This window comes from Chelonia mydas, chromosome 3, assembly GCF_015237465.2.
Source record: "Chelonia mydas isolate rCheMyd1 chromosome 3, rCheMyd1.pri.v2, whole genome shotgun sequence".
Lineage (NCBI taxonomy): Eukaryota > Metazoa > Chordata > Testudines > Cheloniidae > Chelonia > Chelonia mydas.
In genome coordinates this window covers 7,227,555-7,253,889 of record NC_057851.1, presented here as the reverse complement: position 1 = coordinate 7,253,889, position 26,335 = coordinate 7,227,555, and the positions used below count along the sequence as shown (strand labels likewise).

The window sequence follows — 26,335 nt, the reverse complement described above, 5'->3', positions numbered from 1 at the left end:
GCGGGGTCTCCCATCTGGGGCCATGCAGCTCAGCTCAGATTCTTACCTGCTCTGAATAGTCATTCCCATCGACGTCATCGCTATTGGAATGGCCTCCTGGACTCTGTACATCTATGCCATGGCTCTCCAGGATTGCTGCTTCTTCGAAAAAAGCAAATGGATCCCTAAATTATCTGATGCATTACCAGAATTAAAGACAATCCATTTTTAGGCATTTGAAGAAAGTGGACTAGCAAGGTCAATTCTTGGCCTCCTCCTCTCAATTCTCCACAATTTGGGGTGGGTGTTGAATGTTCACCTCTGTTGCCCCACAAAATTGTTTCCATTCTTCATGTCTAATCATCAAACCTTCCTTCTTCCCCATCTAGTCTATAATGGACAGTCTCTCCTTTGTGCATGCAGTGTTGCTGTAGCCGTGTTGGTCCCAGGATATGAGAGAGACAAGGTGGGTGAGGTAATATCTTTTATTGGACCAACTTCTGTTGGTGAGGTAGACAAGGTTTCGAGCTACACAGAGCTCTTCTTCAGGTCTGAAGCTCGAAACTTTGTATAGTCTGCAGAACCAACACAGCTAAGTTTGTGAGCTGTATCCTATTCCAGCTTGCACACCGTCAACAGAATTGTTTACTATGTTCCAATCAGTTATGGCTCTGCAAACCCACTGAAGGCAATAGGTGGAACGGGGTAACCGAAGGAAGAATTTGGCCTGCAGAATCCTTGGTACGGTGATGGAATTTGAGATGTAAAGAACCCATCTTGACTTTCAGATCTCAGTGGAATCTTACAGGGTTGGCAGTAAGAAAAAACACCGCCATTTTGACTTGTAAAATGAGTACATTTGAGCTAGACATTACTGAGGCAAGAAACTTACACACACAGACCCCTTTTTTAAAAATCGCTTCCCCTTTCCCCCTGACACTTTTCAGAGTGGGACTACACTTTAAAGGTTTTAAACTCAGTACATTTTGAATTTCCCCTATCCCCAGTGCAGAAATTACTGCTTCTCTTGCTTCATTTGGGACATCTAATGGGACTGGGCCAATAATCTGGTGTTAGGGAAATATGAATCCTTCTATATTGATCAGATTCAGACTTAAAACAGAAATTAGGTCCTCTAGTGACAGCCGAGCACTGAATCATTTTTCCTGTCCTACTACTGACATTTGTAAACTGAGTCCCTGATGATAGTTTAGAAATGTTGAGAAGGTGAAAGATTTATTTTAAAAAGTGCTTTAACTGACTATTAAAAATGCTTGGAGCTCCTATCCATTTGCATTAATAGAATTCAATCTTATACTCTCCATCTCCCTCGAGCTGGCCTATCTACTTAAGCCCTTCGGGTTGTCTGAAAGCAGGTTCTCGGATACATTACCGATATTGGCTCTTCTCTTGATTTCCTTTCTTCTGTTGGCAAACCAGTTGTACACTTTAAGGGAGGTAACTCGTTCCAAATCGGACAACTTTTTGCCTGTGAAAATATACAGTAGAAAACACACAGTTGTTTACTGGGTTTTACAGGTATGGATGACACTTTGCACATGCATATAAGATCAGCAGATCCCTGCCCTGTGATAAACCCTTGAAACTTAGAGTAGACAGCATTCGAGAGTGGAACTACATAAGAACAGTTCACAAATGAAATGCAGGGCTTTTCTTTGCAACTACAGCCAGCTCAGACCTAAACTGTGATAGCGAGCAAAGCTGCTCTTCCGATTCAGGTACTGAGATTCAGGAGACCAGGATTAAATTCACAGCTCTGCCACAGAATTTGTGCATGACCTTGGTCAAATCACTTCACTTCTCCGTGCCTCAATTCTCCACAGGTAAATTGGGGATAATACTTTCCCGCCTCATAGGGATAATGTGAGGCTAATTTGGTTACTGAGTCTGAGGTGCAAAGGTAGTGAGTGCCATAGAAAAGGGAGTAAACATTAATAAGAAGTGAGATATGAGGATGGCAGAGAGAAGATCTAGTAATAGTAATAACAACAACTTATATAGCACTTTTCATCAGCTGATCTCAAAGTGTTTTAGAAAGGGGTTGCTATCATTATCACCATTTTACAGATGGGGAAACTGAGGCACAGAGCAGGGAAGTGACTTTCCCAGGGTCACACAGCAGATCAGTGACAGAGCTGGGAATAGAACCCCAGGATACTCAGCCCCCAGTACAGTGGTCCGTCCACTCGACTAGATTGCCTCCCTACTAGTTATAGTCATTAATGCTAAAATTGTCACATATGTTAGGACGTCTCGTCCTAGCTTTTCTTTATTTCTCCTTTGGGTTTATTGCATTACTTTTAATTCCTGTAAACAAACGTTGCAGAATGTGTTATCTGCAAGGTTTGGGTATGTTCTACTATTTCAACTAAGCAAAGGCAGGTGGGCTCACTGCTTCAAACTAAATCAGATACCCACACTCCATTCCAGGTACCATTTCTCATTTCCTACCATCACAGGAGCAGGAAGAACGGAGAAGATGCTGGGGAGGGGGGGAAGGGGGAAGGGAAATGAGATCCCCCAATTTAACACACACAACCTACAGGGCAGGTTCATGTCTAGAAGCTACAGAGAAGCTTGGACATCAGGAGACCAGAGCTCCCTACTTTGCCAAGGATACACCATGTGATCGTAGGCAAGTCACAGCCTCTCTGTGCCTACATTTCGCCATCCTTAAAATGAGATCAGTAATAACAATAATAATAATGCCACATACCCACTTTTGTAGAGGGCTTTGAGATCCTCAGATAAGAATCGCACATATTTGTAAAAGTAAACTAAAAATAATTGGCTTTAAAGAATGCAAATCTCTGAAATTTGTTCCCTTTCCTATGGATACCCCACATGACCCTGTATATATGAAATGTTTTGATGCTGAACTTCACATCTAGCTCTCTACTATTTTAATTAGTAGAAATTTAACTTTCAGACATCAGTGTTTTGGTCTGAAAACTACATTAGCCCTCATGTTCATCCAAGTACAGCAGCGTGAATGACACGAGCCATACAGCACTCTAGGAAAGACTTACTACTGGTTGAGAGCACTAAATTGTTAGTAACAGCCATAAAATGAGATTTGCTGAATTTAGCAGGAGATGTTGAAATCTAATTGCAGACTCCTTTGAGAAGAACAGCGCGATCAGGTCCTTACCTGGCTTTTGTATAACTGCATTACAGGCATTTGCAATTTCTTCTCTCTTTGCCTCATCAGGATATTGATTCTCATTGAAGTAACTTCAGGAAAAAAAAAAGGTTTTCAGAAATCAAAACATGAATGCACCAAAATAGCTTCACTAAAAGGTGTCAATGGCTAGTAAATGCACTGGTCTTAAAGGGACAATACAGACACATTAAGTTTTATGTTAAACAGTATGTGCATGTTTATGTATTACATGTGAACACACAGTTCCCCTTTAAAACCTTCTCAATCGCCTTAGATAACCAAATGTCACCGCCACACTTGCACTGTTCCCTATAGCAAGTGAGTATGTACGAAAAAATAGAAAATGCGGCAAATACCAAAGATACTATTGCAAAGTGAAGCACTTATGGTAGGAAACCCCACAGTTAGTACTGAGGCACCACTACTCATTTAATTAAGAACACAAGAACAGCTATACTGGGTCAGATCAAAGGTCCATCTAGCCCAGTATCCGGTCTTCCAACAGTAGCCAATGCCAGGTGCCCCAGAGGGAATGAACACAACACAGGTACATCAAGTGATCCACCCCCCATTATGTGATAACAACTATTTTTTCTGCATGAGCCGTCTCATTCAGTGCACAATGTTCAATATTTATGTTGATTCTCAGGGTTCAGTAAGCATCTCTCATTCACTACATATCTACTTCCACACTGACCACCAAAATCTTCACATTTTACCAGGAAACACATAACTACAGCTGTTTTGAGTCATTACTGTGGGAGAATGTAGTGGTTTTCTTACAAGGGTTCTGTGAGTGCAGAACTATATAGTAATACTCTAAGAACTATGAATTAACTCTGGTATGCACTTTTAAAATTATATTTGCAATTTAATAATTGTAAATTTACTATAGGATAATAAGATACTATTTTAATGTAACATTTTAGTGCTATAGCTTTTGATAATTATTTTACTATACCTATAGTTTTGCTATAAAAATTATAATTTTACTATTAGAAATGTTTTCCTTAGCCTTAACAAGCTCAAACAAACTGATTTAAAACTGTAAGCCCAATCAAACTCCCACTGAAGTCAATGGTGCTGGTTCAGACCCTATATGCAGGGATCACTTCATTGCTTTTCAGTTTTCATCCTAGGAATATATTTGTATTTGTAGGGGTTATTTTACAAAAGTAAAAGTCAGAGTTACAAAAGTTCCCCCGTCAGCTTGGTAATGGACTCTTACAATTGTTGCTGTGTATTTAAGGGAACAAATTTTGCTTTTTATTTTTACCAGGAGACTATGTAGCAGTGGACTCATTAAGGAGGCAGCGCACACACACCCACGCAGGTGCGCACCCCGCCACCGCATCTTTGTGCGCTTCTGCTCCCAGCATAACTTCATATAGTCGATATACCCTGATTTTTCAGCTAAAAGTTGCTATATATAAATAAACGGATGAAACCAATTTAGGTCGCCTTGCTGTTAAAAGCATGATTTTGTTCCCTGTAATATTTTGTTCCCAAGCTACCTGCGAACACCGGCAGGTAACAGCGCTCACCCTAGTTCGCTTTGGAGATTCTTCCACAGCCAAGGCAGCCTCACTGTGAGTAAATTTTTGTAAATGTCCAGCCTGAATTTTCTTTTCTTGCCTTCCAGCCCTGCTACTCACCCTGCACTTTGTAGTTACAGCTACACGCACAATTGGAGCCCTGCCTGCGGGCTGGCTACTCCTTGATAAATTGCTCATTTTGCACAGCAAGAAGTACTGTTAATGTGCATCCATTTGATTTGCTTGCTTAGAGAGCAACTGCAACCATTGAAATTACATTTTTAAGCGAGGAGCAGAATATAGAAATTAGTGATTTGGGTACTAAATACCGTCTCTCTCTCTCTCACACACACACACACACACCCACCCTTCCTCTTCTAGGTTTCTTGTTGAGAGTCTCTCTTACGGACTAAGATCCAGGTCTACGTAGGCACCTAAATCCCAAACATAGGGACACAACTCCTAGTTTTGGGCTCCACCGAGATTCACGGAACTCCGGCTTGGCGGCCACCTAATCCTGTAGGCACCTAAACCTCACTCAGTGCCTACATTTTTGCTGCGAGTCTCCTAGGCGTCTATGTTTCTGCGCCCAGAGATGCGCACTGTAGCCTCACGCTAGGCCAGCTGTTCCCCATGAGGGGGCATGACCCTAAGTGAGGTTGTGCCATCAGCAGATGGGGTTGTGGCAATCCTGAGTGTGCAGACGCCATTTTGCTCCACACAGCATGGCCTTGTGGGTATGGTGCATGCAAGGCCAAGCTGTGCAGAGGATGACATTTGGTAATGGCATCCTGCATGCTGTGTGGGCTCACGGGAGGCTGAAAATGGGGTCATGCAGGCAAAAAGTTCAGGAACCGCTGCTCTAGGTGTACGAATGCCTATTTCCTGCCTAAGCCCCAGGGTGACCCACAAAGCCTGGAAAGATAGGCTTTGCCCACCTCTCTCGCCCGCAGGACCTGATCTGGTAGGCGAGCTCTGAGCATGCCTTTTCATAGAATCATAGAATCATAGAATATCAGGGTTGGAAGGGACCCCAGAAGGTCATCTAGTCCAACCCCCTGCTCGAAGCAGGACCAATTCCCAGTTAAATCATCCCAGCCAGGGCTTTGTCAAGCCTGACCTTAAAAACCTCTAAGGAAGGAGATTCCACCACCTCCCTAGGTAACGCATTCCAGTGTTTCACCACCCTCTTAGTGAAAAAGTTTTTCCTAATATCCAACCTAAACCTCCCCCATTGCAACTTGAGACCATTACTCCTTGTTCTGTCATCTGCTACCATTGAGAACAGTCTAGAGCCATCCTCTTTGGAACCCCCTTTCAGGTAGTTGAAAGCAGCTATCAAATCCCCCCTCATTCTTCTCTTCTGCAGACTAAACAATCCCAGCTCCCTCAGCCTCTCCTCATAAGTCATGTGCTCTAGACCCCTAATCATTTTTGTTGCCCTTCGCTGGACTCTCTCCAATTTATCCACATCCTTCCTGTAGTGCGGGGCCCAAAACTGGACACAGTACTCCAGATGAGGCCTCACCAGTGTCGAATAGAGGGGAACGATCACGTCCCTCGATCTGCTCGCTATGCCCCTACTTATACATCCCAAAATGCCATTGGCCTTCTTGGCAACAAGGGCACACTGCTGACTCATATCCAGCTTCTCGTCCACTGTCACCCCTAGGTCCTTTTCCGCAGAACTGCTGCCTAGCCATTCGGTCCCTAGTCTGTAGCGGTGCATTGGATTCTTCCATCCTAAGTGTAGGACTCTGCACTTATCCTTATTGAACCTCATCAGATTTCTTTTGGCCCAAACCTCCAATTTGTCTAGGTCCTTCTGTCCTTTTGGACTGGGTTCCATTCAAAATCTGGCCAGAGCAGGCAGCAGCAGTGGGGGCCCCCATCATAACGCTTAGCCCAGTGCACTCATCTGCAACGTGGGACACGCACGTTCAATGCCCCCCTCTGCCTGCTGTAGAGAAAAGGATTTGAACAGGGGTCTCCCACCTTTGAGGTGAGTGCTCTAATCACTGGGCTATGAGATATTCTCATGTGGCTCTCCCTCAATCTCCCCTGTTGAAGTTGTTCCACTTGGGATAAATCAGAATCACCGGAGCAGGGGGACCAGACTCAGGACTCCTCAGTCCCAGGTGAGTGTTTCTAACCACTAGGATACAGTGTCATTCTCTCTCTCTGCCCCGATGTCTATTTAGGTATTTATCCAAAGTGAAACAGTTTGAACAGGAGATACTGAGAGACCCACATCAGAATAGCCCAGTGGTTAGGGCACTTTATTCGGAGGTAGGATTCTGCTCGATGGGGAGAAGGGGAAATTGAACCCAGGTCTCCTACATCCCAAGGGAGTTCTTTAACCACTGGGCTATACACTGCCGCTTCCTCCTATTTGGGGTTGAGTTAGGTGCCTGCTTAGCTCATTCTCACAAGAAACTGGTTAGGCACTTAAGTCACCTGGCTCCAGGAGTGGGGCTCCAGGCTGTGGATTGCAAGCAGAGATAGGGACCTCTTTGCAGCCTGGATTTAGGCACCTAACTTTGTGAGAGGGGTGGGGCTCATGACACACCCATCTTGTCTGCATGCAGCTAGCTTAGGCAGGAAGCCACCTAATGTGCTGGCTTTTGTGGATCCCATTCTTAAAGCACCCATCTCTCTCCATTCATTGTCCAGGGAGCTTAGCTCAGCTTTGTAGATTCCATTGCAATGCTGAGTGCTGCAACTCTGAACTCCCTTTGAGGATCTGGGCCTAAATCCTGAGAAACTCCACACATCTACAATCCATACTATGCCTGGTGCCATTCTGTCTTAAATCAGGGCAAGTCTGGCCACCGACTTTCAAGGACGCAGACTTGGGCCCATTGATTTCAATGGGAATTGCTGGTGCTCACCACCTCTAAAATTCTATGCAGGCAGCAGCAGGGACTCTCCCAGAAGCATCAGCAAAGGCTGCAGGGCTTTATTTGATTTGGCAATTTCCCAGGCCTGGAATCAATGTAATTTTCATTCTTTGAAACATACCATCCCTTGGATATACAGTACCATGGAATATTCAGCACAGAACTGTCCTCCCTTACAAATTCCTGTTTGCGGGGATTGTGTTTGTACAGGACTTTTTTCAAAAAGGGAATAACAAGGAAAGAAAGTGTAAAGAAATGTATAATGAACTGTGTTAGAAAAACACATATTATATATTTAACAGTGTAATACGAAAATGTAAAGGAATTTGTTGCATCCTGTAAGTATGTTGCTGACACAGCTCTCAAAACACTGGTAAAACAACTTCAAAGGCTAAAAAAATCATGAAGCTGGTTTGTGTCTTACCTAGAGTGGATTCTTGGTTGGTGTAGGTAACAGGGCTAAGCACACTAGACAAATGTGTGATTTATTAGCTAGATGCAACTCTCCTTAGTAAGACAGACTAGGGGGGATGGATTCTGACTGGACAGGACTAGTCAACCAAGGCCACAAGATGCAGACAAGTATGAATAAGACAACTGTTTTAAGAAATAATGGAATATGTGAAAGCAATAAAAGGACAGCTGGCTAAAAAAAGTAGACAAGGCGGTACCAATTAGAGTTTTAGCAGGATAAATAAAAATGGATGAGTTAGAAGGATTTGGAGTTAGTTACTATACGTGTATGAAATATATTTAGAATCGAATGGTTATAAATAAGGTAGTTTTAATAACGTGTGCCTGCTTGATGTTACGAGACAAGGTATAACGGACGCGTGTATAACAAAGGGGGCTGGAGGAGGAAGAGCCAAGCAGGACCCTATCAGAGAGAACCAGCATGGACCTGATGATGACAAAAACAGCCTACCTATACCCCAGAACTGGGTAACTGATTGTTACTCTATCCTGCTCTCTCTGTTTTACTTCTGCTTGATTAAGTTGGTGATATATTGTCCTAAAATTCTCTTATTAAAGCTTTAAACTAGTTAGGCTTAGTAATTGGGTTCGAAAAACACCCCCCCAAATGACAAACGTTTTAACGACAAAAAGCGCTGGTGTGAACAGTGCACTGTTGGCAAGAGCCATTCTCCCGCCGACAAAGCTACTGCCCCTCGTTGGGGGTGGTCTTATTTTGTTGCTGGGAGAGCTCTCTCCTGGTGACAAGGAGCGGCTACACTGCTTACCCCACAGTTGTAAGGTGCACAGTGTAGACATAGCCGTAGACGCTGGGAGTTGCAACTCCTAACTTTTAGGCACCCTGCCGCCTAGAGGAATTCACAACTGAGAGTTAGGCACCTACTGTCCCTGTGCAATGCATGGAAAGAGGTAGGCGCCAAGGCAAGGGATTCACAGAAGCCAAGACACTGAGTGGGGCGCTGCCAAAGTCCCACCCCTCAAAAGGAGTTAGGTGCCTCTGCTCGGGATTCTCCCTCTCTAGTCAGGCTCCTAAGCCAGCCCTTTCTTGTGAAAAATTGTGATGGGTCTACCACGGCCACACAGATATCAAACAGCCCAGTTGTTAGAGCATTCACCTGAGCAGTGGGAAACCCAGTTTCAAATCCCCACTCTGCCTGATGTGGTGCAGGGCCTTGAACCCAGGTCCCCCATCGCACTGGTGAGTATACTAACCAGTGGGGTGTAGGCTATTGCGTGGTGTGGCTTTCACAATCTCTCTTATTGAAGTATAAGGGACTGCAATCTATGCACTAACTGCTAGGCTCTCCCTGGCCCAATGTCTACCTAAAGCTCTGCTCCAACACTGATTGGGGATTTGAACCTCGGTCTCCCACATCCCAGGTGAGTGATCTATCCACTGGGCTATTGGGTCTTAGGGAGACATCATTACCACCATCCTCCCTTCCTACTCCTCGTGGATTGGGTGTGCTGAGAGCATGCCTACAGGATCAGGCGACACAGGTGGGGGAACGTCTAGTTTGAGAAACCCACCAGGGCTTAGGCATGAGCTAGGTGCTGAGTTGTTCGGCAGCGTCAGGAATTAGTCGGCAGTGTACACATACATCTGCAGAAATGTAGGTGCCTACGGGACTTTAGATGCCTCCAGGGTTAGGCGACAGCTGAATGGGGGTGGTTTGCGAATGCCAGTGATGCCAAAATGTTGGACTTTAGTGCCTAAAGGGGCAGTTAAGTACCTAATTCCCCTTGAGAATCTAGTCCAAAGATTAAGTCTGCAAATCTGCCACAAATAGCTGTATTAGGTTTCCTGTGAAAACTCTATTTCATTTACAGATACTTGCCAAAAATCTACAATACATAAAACAAACCCCATGAAATTAGAAAGAGAGGGAAAAACTGTCATGTACTAAAATTATAAGGTGACAGCCTGATGTTGTACTCCTGTACGCGCTGGATGATCCACAACCCTGTACCTGGTGGACGATGCTCAAGCTTAGTAAAGAAAAGCAAACAAAAGCCAACGTAAAAGTTCAGGAAAAGCTCCGCACCTGAGAAACGGGGAGACATATTAATAAAGAGAAGAAAATGGAGAAGCCATTAGTGAGCCTCTCATTCAGCCCATAGCTATGTGCTACACTGAATTCACTATTAACAAGCTGCAGGCTACCATATGTTCTGGCTGGCTCCGGTGCCTTGGAAAGGGAACAATGCTTGCTACCCGTAACAGAACTCAGGTTTGTGAGGAGTGGGAGCAGGCTCCTTTGGACAAGCTAACCCTTTTCACAAGATGAGGAGGAAATGACACGCCAATAGCAAAGTTTCATGGCGGATGCACAGGATGTGGTGAGGGTGGGCATTAAGGAGGTGTTGGGAGCAACTCCTCAGTTAAGATTAACAAATTTATTTGAGCATAAGCTTTCGTGAGCTACAGCTCACTTCACACAGACTAACACGGCTGCTACTCTGAAGTCAGTTAAGATTGTTGAGATTTAAGTTTAAAGCAGAACTAGAACCCCCCTGCTTCACACTTAAATCGACAAATTCACTCTCAGATCTGGCACAATAACCACAGGAGGTTTGCATTAGTAGAGATCAATTCTCTCACCCTCTGTCCATAGCCCCTTCTAGCTCAAACCCTATGCGGCATCTGAATTCCTCCCACTCACCCATCAAGCCTCTAATAGCCTGATACAACTCCATTCCTGCCCCTCCTATTAACTTAACTCACATTTTCCTCCACATCCAGTCTCCTGGACAGCTCCTCCCATCAACATTCGTAATCCCCAATGTTCCTTCTCCCCACCATGTTCAGCTTTTATACTTTGATCGAGCAATTCTGTCAGCTACTCCGGGCAGAGCAGACTGAAATTTTCCAGTCTAAAAAGACAAAGATCTCAGAAAGTTACAAGCAACGAAAAACAGGTTAGAATGGAAAATTTTATGCAACCTTAACAGTAAAAACCACACTCCCACTATACTAACCTACACTCTTGTAACACCTTTCATGCAAAGATCTTAAAGTGGTTTATAAATATTGTATGCTACATCTACACCCTCCTCCACTTCTTTCGGGGCCTCAATCTCATCTGGCCCTATCGGTGATACCATAATACAAAACAAAACAACTAAGGGCTTGCATACAAGGTGCAAAAGGACTATGTTACCACGCACTAGGTACTTTTTCAGAGTGTGCTTGCAGGATCTACATGGGACAGTTACAATCCAATACATTAGAGTACTCTCAAAATCACATCCCCCTAGTTCGCTGCTGGTGCCATGTAGACAAGCCCTAAAAGCTTCCCAATATCTCTGTAAGGTAGGTAAGTGATATTATACACATTTCAAAGATGGGGAAACTGAGGCACGAAGACATTAAGGAACTTGCCACTGGCCACAGCTCTGGTGGCAGAGCTGTGAACAGAGCCTAGGAGCACCCTGTTGTTACCACCATCCATTCTCCCTGCCACAGCCCAGAAAAGAACTCAAGAGTCCTCATTTATGGTTCCCTGTTGTAATCATTAGAGTACACTCCCCCCCAGAGAAAGGGACAGAACCCATGAATCCTGAATTCTAGTTCACAGCTGTAACCACAAGACAACACTCCATTCACAATACTGGAAGTTCCCTAAAACTTCAGAAGAAAAGCCATGAAGCAAACTTAGAAGATAAGAAAAATAGTGATTAAGCAGGCACAACTAAATCCTGCAAAGGGATTATGCTTTCTAGACAAAGGGCAGCTGTCAGCCGAGTAATCACTGAACACCTTCAGCGAAGAAACCAAATGATCTCTTTTGCAGAGAATGACAGTAAAGGATTAAAATGAAAAGTGGCCAAATAATTTACATGAAATGAGAATCCATAAGATGGGAAAGAATGGAGATATCCTTGAAGCAGTTTCATTTCAATAACACTGAAGTCTAGAAAAATTGCAGATTCAGAGAAAACCTCTCTTTCAGGGATAATGTGCCTGGGACAATGACAGTCAGAGAATCTACCTCAGCCCAGGGCTCTGTAATGTACATTTACACATCTCCACCAAGGTGCCCCTATTTGAATTCCAGCAATAGCTGTTTTTGCTCAGTTTAGTTTTCCAGGCCAAGATCTTATATACACCAACTAAAGCCCTCAGCCTCCCATTCTGTTGTGATCCCACTGATCCACAGTAGGAGTTTTATTGCTCCACATCCAACTGCTGGAAAGACAAGGGTTTGAAGTAACCTAAGCTCCTTAGCAGTGTAAGAATGGGTAGCACTGGGGCTAGGAGAGGGGGTCTAGGGTATTAGTTTCAAAAGCCTGAAACACCAATACTGCCAAACAGACCCATGGCTTGGAACCATTAGTACAGGGTGCCACTCTAGCAGCCTGGGGTTCAGGCCACCTAATCATTTCCACATGTAATTCATTTCTATTTGTCAAGGAAGCTTTTGAGCTGTGAAATATTCCATCTTCTGTGGGGTTCTCTGGGTACCTGCTGGAGCCTGAACAGCGCCCTGTGTTATAGCCACCATTTGTCCAGGGGAGGGAGGAAGTGACAACCCCTCAACACCAGCTCCCATTTGGTTATTGCTGATGGATATAAATTGCCTGTCCCACAAGGGGCTGTGTTCATGCTCCTGCAGTCCTCCTGCTCCCAGACACACACTCTTTTTTCCAAGGCCCCCGAGTTGTGCTTAGTAGCTGTAGGCCGCCACGAATTTAAGCTCCACGTTTACTCTGTTTGAAAACCACATCACGCTCTGCTTTCCAAACAAGCACAGAAGTTCTGCCAGCTGCTTCAACTGAATTGCCGACTTTATCCCTCGTTAGTACATTTATCAAGGTGGCATGTCTCTGGCTAGGTCAGGGGTCTCAAACACACGGCCCGAGGGGTTATTTTCTGCGGCCCGCCAGCTCCCTGCGGCCCCCACAGCATTTACCTAGAGCGGCTCCGGCCCAGCGTGCACCGGGGGCAGGGGGGGCTCCCCGCCTGCCTGCCCCCACGCTGCTCTGGGAAGTGGCCAGGACCTGGGGTGGGGGGGGGCACAGGGGTCTGTGTGTTGCCCTGGCCGCTCCTCCAGGTACCTCCCCCCGAAGCTCCCATTGGCCGCGGTTCCCCATTCCCAGCCAATGGGAGCTTCGGGTGGAGGTTCCTGGAGGAGCAGCCAGGGCAACACACAGACCCCTGTGCGCCCCCCCAGCAGGTCCCGGCCGCTTTCCGGAGAGGTGCAGGGGTGGGGTGGGGCAGGGAGCCTGTCTTGCCCCCGGTGCACATGGCGCCAGGCCAGACCCGCCCCCCGAACCCTTCCTGCAGCCAAACCCCCCGCCCTGAGCCCCCTGCTGCACCCCACAACCCTCCTGCATCCCGACCCCCCTGCCTAAAGCCCCCGCCGCACCCCTCCAGCACCCCAACCCCCTGCCCTGAGCTCCCTGCCTCACCCCACACCCCTCCTGCACCCCGACCCCCTGCCCTGAGCCTCCTGCCACACCCCGCACACCTCCTGCACCCCAATCCTCTGCTGCACCCTACCCCTCTGCCCTGAGCTGCCTGCCGCATGCTGCACCCTGACCCCCTGACACACCCCACACCCCTCCTGCACCCCAACCCCCTGCTGCACCCCACCCCTCTGCCCTGAGCTGCCTGCTGCATGCTGCACCCTGACCCACCCCACACCCCGCCTGCACCCTAACCCCCTGCTGTACCCTCTGAGGGCAGGGAGGGGGCGGAGCTGGGGTGGGGATTTCAGGAAAGGGGTTGGAATGGGGGCAGGGAAGGGGTGGGGAGAGGCAGGGCCTCACGGAAGGGGTGGAGTGGGGGCGGGGCCGGGGCAGCAGTGCGGGTGGTAGTGGTGGTCAGTGGTGCGGCCCTCGGGCCAATGTACTAGTCCTCATGTGGCCCTCATGGTCATTTGAGTTTGAGACCCCTGGGCTAGGTCTACACTACCGCTTATGTCGATATAACTTATGTCGCTCAGGGATGTGAGGAAGCCACCCCCCTGAGCAACATAAGTTACACCGATGTAAGTGCCGGTGTGGACAGCACTATGTTGGCAGGAGAGCTTCTCCTGTTGACATAGCTACCGCCGCTTGTTGGGCATGAAGAGATTAAACAGCTTGCTCAAGGTCATATAGGTAGTCTGTGGCAGAATAGAGACTCAAACCTAGATCTCCTGAATCCCCACCAAGTGCTTTAACCACATGACCATAGTTCCTTTCGCCAATATCTATCAAATGAGGCAGTACTGTTTATTTAGTATTAAAGACCATTTCTCTCCTCATTAGTCAATTTTGCAGTTGAGGTCAGTGAGATGCTAGAGCTACCAATCTCCCAAATGGGGACGAGAGTAGTCCTGTGGGAGACTCCTAGACTGTGGCTTCCACACAGAGAAATAGTTGGTAATTATAGCTATCTTAGGTTTTTCTATTGCTGTCTGCAACTGCAGGATCTGTGCATCTAGCTAGGAGTCTTTGTAGATTTAAAGGCCAGGACTATTATGATCATCTAGTCTGACCTCCTGCATAACCCAGGCCAAAGAACCTCATCAAGCCCATATCTTCTGGCTGAGCTAGAGTGGATCTTTTAGAAAGAGAGCTCCAGTCTTGATTTAAAGACTTCAAGAGATGGACAATCCACTGCATTCCTAGATAATTTGTTGCAATCGTTAATTACCCTTACTGTTTAAAAAATCTGAATTGGTCTAGCTTCAGCTTTCAAGCATTGGATTTTGTTATGCCTTATTCAGTGAGACTAAAGAGACATTATCAGACATCTCGTCCCCAGGCAGGGACTTGTAGACTATGATCAAGGCATATCTTAACCTTCTCTTGGATAAACTAAATATATTGAGCTTCTTGAGTGTCTCACTATCAGAGCATATCTTCCAGGTCTCAGAAGATTCTTGTAGCTCTTTTCATGGAAGGAATGAGTGTGGAGGAGGGATCCTAACGGGTGCAGGTTATTTAGAAGATCACAGATAGGTAAAATAGTCATTACATTTTAATATACTTTAATATATATTTTTTATAATTTATATATATAATGAATTTCACAAGATTTAAAAAAAAAAAATATTTACCATGATTTTACAATTTCCTTTACTACAAATAAGTGTTTGGATCTCCCAGGAGAAAGAGCAATTTACGAAATGCTTCCCAGCATGCATATAGTTTGATACTGTAGATCAGGCACAGGTAATGTATCTCCTGTAGCAATGCATGAGAAAGCAAAGACTTTCAAAGCTACTATAAGACTAACTGTATTTTTAAAATATTTTTCTCCTCACTAATTTGACGGCAGTTTCAAGCACAGCAAAGTTCTATCAACCTATTAAAATTATCTCAAAATGTGTTTGTTTAAAAACTGAATTTACCTTACAATAGCTTTGAAAGTCTCATACCTTCGGAGGGTGATCTTCACTTCCTAATCTGTAGCGTCAGACTGTCAAAGTAACTACTCTCTAATTGTTAATTATTCTTTATTATAGCTAAGGCATTTTTAATTTAATTTTTAAGGCGTAATTTATTCTTCCTGTTAATTGAATATGGTAATTAAAATATTTTTGATAACATACAGAAATTTTCTGCTCAACAGAAAGATTCTCAATTATTAAACATTTGAAACAGAGAGGTCCTTCCTGGTTAAAACACCTGGAAGGCACTAAATGCAGACAGTGGTTAAAATTGTTGAGAGAGGCCCCTGGCTTAACTGTGTTGCTGGTTCCTAGAACAAGTATGTACAGAACCACTGACAGACAAAAAGAGAAGAAAAGGGACAGGAAATTTTTTAAAGCTTGCAAGTAGATAAAACACCAAGACTTGATAAAGTGTGAATTATTCTGTAATAATTCACAACTAGCTGGGGCAATACACCTTGAAAGCTGTGCCTAACAATGCACCTAAGTATGAATCATTATAGCTTGTCTTATTGCTTTATTTACTTGATATATGTTACTTAACATCAGAACTATACACTACAGATATATTTATGTACCTTGATATTAACTCCTCTGTGCATAAGCTTCTCTTGCAAAAATTTAATAGGGTGACAAGTGAGACCTTTATATAGACGCCCATCAAACAAGGAACTCATTCAGAACTTTAAACCTTGTGCAAGTGTTACTAAACTACCCCCAAATATAGCTATCCACCTATACTGCCTTGTGCTGTGGATTAGTTAGTTCTCACAAATTAAGTCAAGGAAGGGTCAGTTCTTGGACAGGGAACCTCCAAGGAACATCTAAGCGCTGCAGAAAGGGGTGTTGCCAATTCAGCAATGGCACCCTTTCTGACAAATCAATGCACCACCAAAGTCAGCGGGTATTCTGCTGCTGGAGGTACCGTCCTGCAGAGATGTATGGTAAAACTGAGGTCCTGACCACTTGTGATCATTAAAGGGTTCATTTCGTCAGAGCAGTGAATGCAAGTTTTCAGGGCTTGACTGGATACTATAGTAAAGGGTAACAAAGTGGATTACTTGTCTTAAACCTCATTCAGAGCTCTTACAAAAAGTGCCCGGGGAGCTTTAATGACAAGATATGTTTTATGTCACATTTGGACCACAGTCGTTCCAGCAGCCCAGCCCAGCCCAGCCTTCAAAACTGCGTAGGGGCATAAAGTTCTGTTCTGAGACAGGAGGAGTTCTGTATTGCCAAGTGTTTAAAAATAAGGAACCCAAAATCATGATTGTAAAAAAAAAAAAAAGGGGGGGGGGTATTTTTATTTGCCTTCTGGGTTTTGAGCCAGGGTTCACTGTGGTCACATTTCTCAGCCTCTCTCTGCAACCTTGAGGGCTAGACATTTGCTTTAAAAAAAAAAAAAAAAAAGCTGAGATGCTCACCTAATCACATGCCTCCAGGAGTTAAGGGTTTAAGAAAAAAAACAAATATAGTGAGATTCATGATAAAATCATGAGAGCTGTCAACACGGAGTGCGCTATTGCTGAATTACCAGCACCCGTTCCCCACAGTGCCCTAGGTTTCCCTTTGCCATTTCCCAAGTACTGACCTGACCCAGCCCTGCTTAGCTTGGGACAGCTTAAGCAATCACAGTCGGAAGGTAAAGTTGCAGGTCAGATAACATCTGGAAGTCATTAATGGATTATACACAGGTTCAAAAGACCAGTTCAGGCCACTTCTTATGTGGTGCCATGTAAAGGTGCTTGGCAAAATGCAGGATTAAACTATCTAGTTCGGACTGTAACAGCAACACCTTGTTTGTAACATGTGGTAAAGCTATCGCTTGTACACTGCCTCCATGGGCAGGAGATAAACACTCTTATAGCCTGCATTTATATTAACCTTTTACTTACAAAAACAAGACATCTGAAAAAGATGGGAGTGCTCAGAGTAATGATGTTACTTAATATAAAATCCTGTAATAATACTTGACACTTCTAAGGCACCTTCCAGCTTAGGGTCACAAAGCCCTTTATTAACATTAAAGACTATCACTTCCCACCAACTTTCTCAGATAGCTGTGTATTATTAGGCTAATTTTTCAGAGAGAGAAACTGAGCAGTTAAGGGACATGCACATAGGAAATCAGCAGCAGCAAAACCATGAACATGCCACAGCGCTCCTGATTCCCAGGCCTGAGCTCCAAATCACAGGATTTCTCTTTCTTCCTAGACCTCCACCCTGCCCCCCATACTCAATTCAACAGAAAAGCCAAGACTCTTGAGGGAGTCTATTCTTCCCTCCAGCATTCACATCCCACGCTACTGAGAGTGGGGCTGCCAACAAGAAACTGACCAGCTGATTAACAGAAGATTATGGAGTACAGGGGGCGGGGGGGGGAGGGAAGGGGGGCGCGCGGGCGCGTGTGTGTGTGCTCACTTTACTCGTATGTTGTGTAGCCCCCTGCCCTATCGTCATCCTCTTTGTTGTACACAAAATAAGCTTTTGGTGTTTGTACAGCACCTTGCATAAGGTGCATGCTGCTGGAAACAAATTTAAAAATGTAACAAAACGTGGGGGTTACACAGGTGCCATCAAGGGAAAATAGGCCCCCTTTGTAAACCCAGCAGTTGTATAAGACATAAAATGGAAGAATTCAGAGTAACAGCCGTGTTAGTCTGTATTCGCAAAAAGAAAAGGAGGACTTGTGGCACCTTAGAGACTAACCAATTTATTTGAGCATGAGCTTTCGAGCTCACGAAAGCTCATGCTCAAATAAATTGGTTAGTCTCTAAGGTGCCACAAGTCCTCCTTTTCTTTTTGCAAAATGGAAGAAGAAAGCCCCAGTGACACTCTGCAGATAAAGCCCATAGGATACTCCAATGCAGCATCCTTTTGCCTCCCTGTTTAAAGCACTCCACTACCCGACAGAGCTTACATAAATACATGATACAATCTCTCCGAAGAGTTTTAATCAGGAACTTAATTTCCCAATTTCTCCTGCTAATAACTCCAAATGTTGCTTGGACAAGTATCTTACATCTGCTGCTAGATAGTTTATTTCCTCTGGTGTGGGTTTGGGACTCTATTCAAAGACTAGCTTGCAGGAAAGCTAGTTTCTAGGAGAGGAATGGTATGAGAATTGAATGAACCCAAGTGATGCATTGAGTTGGATTCCACTGCCACGCATCTAACTGCTGACAATAAGATGCCCCAGAACTGAAGGTGACAAGATGCTAGCCTGCTTGCTAAATTCCTTTACAGTTATTTCTAGAACACACAAGAGGTTAATTTTTTAATCCATTTAAGCAAAGTTTGCCCTGAAGATAATACCCTGTGCAGAGCTGGGTGATTTCACTGTGAGAAGCAGAGATCTCCCTAGATGAACTTGGGCTCTACACGACTCAACTTTGTAGGTCAGAGTTGATAAGTTCTCTCAGAGAAGTCTAAGCAGATTGGAAAGGAGCCAAGGGGTGAAAGTTAAACCAAAGCAGTTTTTTGAACAGTAGTATTTGCTGTTCTCTAGGACATAAAGGTACCACCGCATTGCTGGAAAGCACTGAATTCTCCAGCATCCTGCTCACAGAACACAGCGAAATATACAGGAGTACTAAAGAGCAACCAAAAATGTACCACCTTTAAAAAAGGTGCTGAAGAGAGCCAGGGAATTCCACCTGAGTGAGCCTTACCGAAATTAACAGAAACAGTAGCTGAAAGATCATTATAAAATATCTAGACTGAATGCAATATGCTAGGGACACGTTTGCAAAGCTTCTGTGAAGGAACCCAACCTCTTAGAATTCATGCTAAGGGATAAAGGAGACTGGTATATATAATTTATTTGGACTTTCAGATAGGCCTTTGATACGATCCCTTACAAGGGCTATTAAAGAAACTAAGTAGCCACTGGGTGAGAAGAATCTGTCAGATTAAAACTGGTTAAGAGAGCTGTAGAAAGAAGTGGACAGCAGCCAAACATAATTAGAAAATTATACACTACGTTATTTACCTGCTAAACTAGGTTTAACTCCACCACAAAGACATTGGCTCCCGAGAGCTGCAACGATCACCAAGTGCATGATTTTACAAAAATGGAAGAGTAAGGCTTATACCCGGAATAGAGCAGCGGTATTTGAACCTGTCTGAGCCAAAGAAAGAATAGCTTATCCCTGTAGAGAGCAATTATAACAGATACATTTCTAGATACGTTTAGATAAAGAATTTTGAGATGGTTCAAAGACTGTCAGACTTCCATTCTACCTAACTCCTCCTCTTTTTCCCTATCTCTTGGTCCCGTCCTTCCCTTAGTCATGTATATCTTCCCCTATTTTATTACTGTTACCGAACAGGTTATGTCTGTGTGGTATTGTCCAGTTTTGCAGCTTTGACGAGCTGTAAAACTGCACAATTGCATAATTCTGTTGGAGACCCTGTGATGCGTGCAGTACTGGAAACATGCACAAAAAGGTAAATGACTTACACCTTGTATCTTTCATTGTCTGTTTCTTTATGAAAATACAAAATTAATCACAAATCCAACCAACCACACCTGGTTAAGAGGTAAAAAAAGGGTCAATTTTTAGCATAGAAGGACGTTAGTAAAGAGGTACACCAAGGTTCCATACCATTATTATTAATGATTTCCATAAGGCTGAGGCCCCACTGTGCTAGGCTCTCTACAAAGATATAGTAAATGACATTCCTTGCTCCAAAGAGCTTATAGTCTAAAAGAACCAGTGTTATTTATTACATTATTAATATCCTGGATCTAAAAGAGGGAGACTGAAAAGTCTGCAGAAAGAAAATTCTTTAAATTACATAAGAATAGGGATTCTTGGGTTTGGGATATTAAAGGAATTGTTGGGAACTTTCGAAGGACTTAACAAAAACCAAATGACTGAATTTCAACCGTAACATTTGTCCAATGTAGATAAATGCAGGACGATGCACATTGGAAGGAGCAATTTTCAACTTCTTCTGTGCATTAACTGGTTCTAAATTAACTGTAAGCTACTCAGGAACAAGACGTAGGTATTACCGTGCACAGCTCAAAACATACACTCAATCAATCTACACCAGTGGCCAACAAAGCAAAAAAGAAGTTAGGTTGTTTTAGGAAATGTTAGAGACTAATCCTGAAAATATTTTCATATTGATATCAATTGATAGCATGCCCTCCCCTGGCATACTGCAATTGGTTCTGGTCGGCTCCTCTTTACCCAAATGGGGTCTCAAACAGAACACAGGAGAAACGAGAAAGGTCCATAAAAAGGCAAAGAACGTTATTAGAGGCATGGAAAGACTTCCAATATCAGGAGAGGAATCGAATTCTTTAGTTCAGCGAGGAAATGATACAGATATATGACAGCGACAGTCATATATAAAACAAATGATACAGAGCAGGTAAAGGAGGTGCTCCGTTATATCCTCTCTCAGTATGCAAACGGACTGGCAGTGAAATTTTTAAAAAGCAACACATTAAAAACTGATAAAAGGGAAATTCTTTATTCTTTGTGTAATTAGCCTGTGGTTCTCACAAAGTACTCTAAAGAACTTAGATTCAAGAAGGATTAGATATGTATATGAATAATAAGAATGCCCACACTGACCCTAGTCAGGATAAAAATTGATGCTGAATATCAATTTTTACCCATAGCTGTGTAATCACCAAAAGTGTCTATTCTGGGGGGAATGGGGAAAAAAGGGGTGGGACTACATCTTCCTCTAAAGCATCCGATCAATGTAAAACACAGACGGATTTTCGATCTGATCTGCTATAGCAATTCCAATGCTGCTAGGACAAGACTCTCTTCTTAAGGTCTCATCTAAAATCATAGATTTGCTGCTTCTCACCTGCATGAGCAGGACGGAAGAATGCTATACTGCCTGGACTAGTACTGGAGAAAGATGGGAGAGTGTCAAGATTCGATATGGGGAGCTGCCCATTTTAAAATGTATTGTTATAGTATCAGGTAATGCTGCTATAATTCAGATTGTTATGAAGTGTAACCAGTAGTTAGCTACGAGGATATTTTTTTCTTTTATTGAAGAAAAATAAAAAGAAAATTAAGTTACAAAAGGCTCCAAAACTCTCCTCAAAAGAGAAATAACCCATTAGGTGCAAAATCCTTACAAGACAGCATTGCCTGTTGAGCTGTTTGAACATAAGTTTTAGTATGTATTATATTTTACTGTGTGCAATCTGATTGGAAAAACTGGGATTTGATCATTACTGATTAGAACAGAAAGCTAATTGCATAGTATGCATGTCTAAAATGGAACATGCTCAATGTAATCCAAAATAAGGAAGGCACTATCCAGCAAGAATAATACGGCTGCTCTTGCATTTTATAAAAACATTCAGCGGTGACCCTGAGTCCAAGCATTTGAGCTTCTAAGTAGTAAAAAGCCCTTGCTGTTGTGTCTAAACTATGACATGTCCTTTTAGTCAATATGGTGTATAGGTGCCTGCCCTGGAGGATCTCAATAGCACTTCACAAATATGAACAGCAAATAATAAATTAGCTTGCCATTCCTTCCACAGGCCTCAAAGCACGTAATGAAGTGAGCCTCCAACTGGGCTTGATCCTGCAGAACTTCAAAAGATGAAAGTCAACAGCAAGACTTGAGGATCCCGCAATCGACTTCAATGGGAGCTTTGGGCCCATGGCGTCTTGCAGGAGGTATTCCCCCTCTCGGTGTGCTGGTGATGCAGATCATTATTTTAGAGATGGGGAAAGCCAGGCACAGAAGGGTTCAGTGACTCCCCAAGATCACACCATAAGACAGTGGCCAAAGTTTGACTGTCCACAGGCTCCAGTTCTATCCACTTGCTCATGCTGCTTCTCCAAAATCAAGCTGAGGAACACAAGTGGAATTTCTGAGCTAACTAGTGGCATCTGTCATATTGACAAGAGAGCAATGTTCTGTCTCTACCAGTATGTGAAGAGACTGAAAACCAGTTCCTTTCTGCTCTGTTGCCAGGCTGGGAAGGGAGGAACAAGCAGAGCCCTAAACTTAGATCCTTCTTGAACACTAGGCAGGAAACAGGGTTCATCTACACTGCCCTGCATGTGTGTGTGATGGTGGGTGCAAATAGCAGAGTGCACCAAAGGGGTGCATTGTAACTCCTCCATGTGGATGCTGCAGGCATGAACTAAAAGGTTCCTACTTTGTATTAATGTAATCCTCTTTAAACAGGATTACATTAATGGTTCCCAGTTCTCATTAATGTAATCCTGTTTGAAGAGGATTACATTAATGTGAACTAGGAACCTTTTAGTTCACGCCTGCAGTGTCCACATGGGGGTATTACAGTGCCGCACTTTGGTGCATACTGCTCTTCACACCCTTGTCACCTGATCTGCAGAGCAGTGTTGACAAGCCCTTAGATCTCCCGTGGAACCAATATCAAGGTTCTGCAACAAACCAGAACTCATGGGATAAAATTAACAAAGGCAATTTTCCTATTTCACAAGCTAATAGATCTCTTTCTCCCCAGGGAAGCAGTGAGAGCCCAGTGCTTGGGACAGTGACAGTAATAATGCTCATAAGCAGAATAATTTTTTAATAATGAGTGTCAATGCAGACATCGCTCACTCCTCACCATGGGACTCAAGCTTGCTTATTCTGCATGCCAGCAGATACTGGGTGCACTGCAGAAGGTGCTGCACTAGTCACGTCATGCAGCCAATGCACAAAGTAACAGTGACTGTTTTTGGAGGGAAGTGGGTACAATCCTCTTTAGCCAGCGGGATGGTCATTGTGACATGGGGCCACTCCAGGTGAGCAGAGAGCGTAAGAGAGGAGAACTATTGAGGCTTAGTTATTTTTGATTGTTGGTACCTTCCCTAATATGTATGTGGGTCCATCTACACTGCAATCAAAGGTGTGACTGCAGCATGTGTGGACACACCCAAGCTAGCTTTGATTTAGGTAGCTGAAACAACAACAGGAAGAAAAGGAGTACTTGTGGCACCTGAGAGACTAACAAACTTATTTGAGCATAAGCTTTCGTGAGCTACAGCTCACTTCATCGGATGCATGCAGTGGAAAAAAATCAACAACAATAGGGAAGCCACAGCAGCACGAGCTATACAACCCCGCCTGAAACCCTGGGGATGCACTTGAGTGGTTAGCTCATGCTGCTGCAGCTTCCCTGCTATTGTTATTTGAGCTAGCTTGGGTATGTCTGTGTGGTACAGTCACGCCTATGATTGAAGGGTAGCATAGACACACCCTGTGTGAGTCTCCCAAGCATACAACTCAAATCCCTTCTTCTGCTTCCTCATCAAGTATAAACTCCTCATCTCCATCCCCCTCTTCCACTCTCTGCTTTACACTCCTTTCACGCAGTTCCTGTAAGCCTGGAAAGGCATACTTAGCCTGACTTTCAACTGGCCGGTAAACATTTCTCCCTTCCCCACTGTAATGTAGAAATAATGAGGGGCGGGGGAGAGGGAAGAAACAAAAATAACCCAAAGCAGAACTATGAAGCTACCTAGACCATCCCTCTGCCATTGATGGGCTGTCCCTGCAATTTTTGAGGGAGAGGAAAGGGGAGAGGAGGCAGCTGGGTGTGGAAGAATGAGCAATGGTTGCAGAGTCAGGAAGTCTCATCCCAGCTCTATTGCCGATTCACTTTGTGGCCTTGAACAAGTTGTTTCACGTCTGACTCAGTCTTCCATCTGTAAAATGGGGCTAGTATTTATCGACATCTCTGAAGGGCTGTGAGGATTAGTGAGTTAATGTTTGTGCAGTGCTTTGAACTTGTAAACTTGTAAATGCCAAGTATTTTTTAATGTCTAGATTGATTTAACCAGATGTTAGTCTAGGTCTTTGTCTAGTATAGGTTGTTTCTTCTTTAAGTTCCTTCGGGGGGAGGGATAGCTCAGTGGTTTGAGCATTGGCCTGCTAAACCCAGGGTTGTGAGTTCAATCCTTGAGGGGGCCATTTGGGATCTGGGGCAAAAACTGGGGATTGGTCCTGCTTTGAGCAGGGGGTTGGACTAGATGACCTCCTGAGGTCCCTTCCAACCCTGATATTCTATGATTCTATGAACAAAGCCAAAGTAGAAATAAAACTCAAAACCTTATTACTTAGGCAATCCATAAATAAATAGTGCTATACACACATTAATTGCATCACTGATGTAACAGCTTTGTTTACAATAGCATGTACAAGTTGTGTGTGTTATTTTTATTTAAACATGTTCCAGCTTCATAGAATGGTTGTCAAAAGAAAACACTGCCCCTCCAAACCGGCAATGGAATGCATACAGGAACTCCTCACTTAACGTCGTAGGTATGTTCCTGAAAAATGCGACTTTAAGCGAAACGACGTTAAGCGAATCCAATTTCCCCATAAGAATTAATGTAAATGGGGGGATTAGGTTCCAGGGAAATTTTTTTCCACCAGACAAAAGACTATATTATATATATATATATATATATATACACACACACACACACACACACAGTATAAGTTTTAAACAAACAATTTAATACTGCACACAGCAATGATGATTGTGAAGCTTGGTTGAGGTGGTGGGGTCAGAGGGTGGGATATTTCCCAAGGAATGCCTTGCTGCTAAATGATGAACTAGCACTCGGCTGAGCCCTCAAGGGTTAACTCTCACACTCTACAATGCAGCAGGAAAGGAGGGAGGGCAGACAGAGACAGAGACATGGCAGTGGGGGGAGGGACAGCTGAACTGCCCGCAATTGATAGCCTGCTGGGCAGCTGCTGCACAGGGAACTTAGGGGAGCGGGGAGCTGCTAGGGGGGCTGCCGGTCCACCTTTGTTCCAAGCCCCCACCAGCGTGCTGCAACGGGCTGCTCTTCCTGCAAGCAGTGGACAAAGCAGGTGGCTGCCAAACAACGTTAGAAGGGAGCATCGCACAATTTTAAACGAGCATGTTCCCTAATTGATCAGCAACGTAACAACGAAACAACGTTAACTGGGACGACTTTAAGTGAGGAGTTCCTGTACTTGTATAAAGGATGTCGTTTTGAAAAGGCCTCTACAGAATGCCTTGAAATGGGTATGTTCTCTCAAGTTGATTCGGCTGCTACCGCTAGATGGCACAGCATTAATGAAAAGCCTGCAAAAGGAGGGAAACTGAGTTCTGAGGTACATAATTAGAGGGAAAAGCACAGACATGTTTAAAAAAAAGCAGAAATGGTTTCATTAAAAAAAAAATATATGTATCTATCCCCCAGGGAACTTTCAGTCTGACAGTTCTAATGAGAGAAGCTGAAAGAAACAAGGGTGATTTTGATGCTGTGGAAAGAATCTTTGGGACTAGATGTAATAGAGAAAAACACAAACCTGCACAAGAAACAGACTTTCAAGCCTAACTTCAGGTTCCAACCGAAACGATTATTATAATCTTAGCTTTGTTCCCAAAGGAGGGTGAACCATACCACACCACCACCACACACACAACTCAGCATATTTCATGAGCAGCTGGCTAGAGAAGAGAACGTTCCCTGCAGGTCAAGGTTGATATCACTGGCAAGGCAACATGAGGGAGCTCGCATTGCAGTTGTCTGAACCACACCTTGTTTGCAGTTAAATTTAGAACTTCACTTTCCGGAACTATTGCTCCTCTTAACCTTCAGAGCATAAATATTCAGAAAGAAATTAAAAAAAAAAAACAGAAAGAAAGACCTTCTAAATCTATTGTCCGAAACCCAAGCCTAACAACTAATAAAACTGTCCTGGGAGAAATTCCAAAAAGCAGCAAAGACAGGAGAATTGAATTACAGAAACCACAAGCAGCATTCTGGAAATCCAGAATAAACTCATTAGACCCTTTGATACACATGCACTGTATATAACCACACGTATCCATGGCATGAAAGTACACTCACAGGGCCTGATTCTGATCTCACA

At 44.0% G+C, this 26,335-nt stretch overlaps 1 protein-coding gene across 19 annotated transcripts in view; it reads right to left on the bottom strand.

The window, feature by feature from the left end:
* HMBOX1 (homeobox containing 1) overlaps nt 1–26,335 on the bottom strand; it is a 159,619-nt gene that overhangs the window by 19,195 nt on the left and 114,089 nt on the right. For 7 of the 19 annotated variants that reach the window (XR_006289293.1, XR_006289295.1, XM_037893843.2 and 4 more), the window contains 3 exons: nt 3,152–3,234; nt 1,373–1,468; nt 47–138 (listed from right to left, as the gene is read on the bottom strand). Coding sequence is in view for 15 of the 19 variants with exons in the window: in XM_037893843.2 (XP_037749771.1) it covers nt 47–138; nt 1,373–1,468; nt 3,152–3,234 (271 nt within the window). In the remaining 4 variants the exon portion in view is untranslated. Of the gene's footprint in view, nt 1–46; nt 142–1,372; nt 1,469–3,151; nt 3,235–26,335 lie in introns of all 19 variants that reach the window. The other 12 variants (XR_006289292.1, XM_027825686.3, XM_027825688.3 and 9 more) reach the window with 2 other exon arrangements.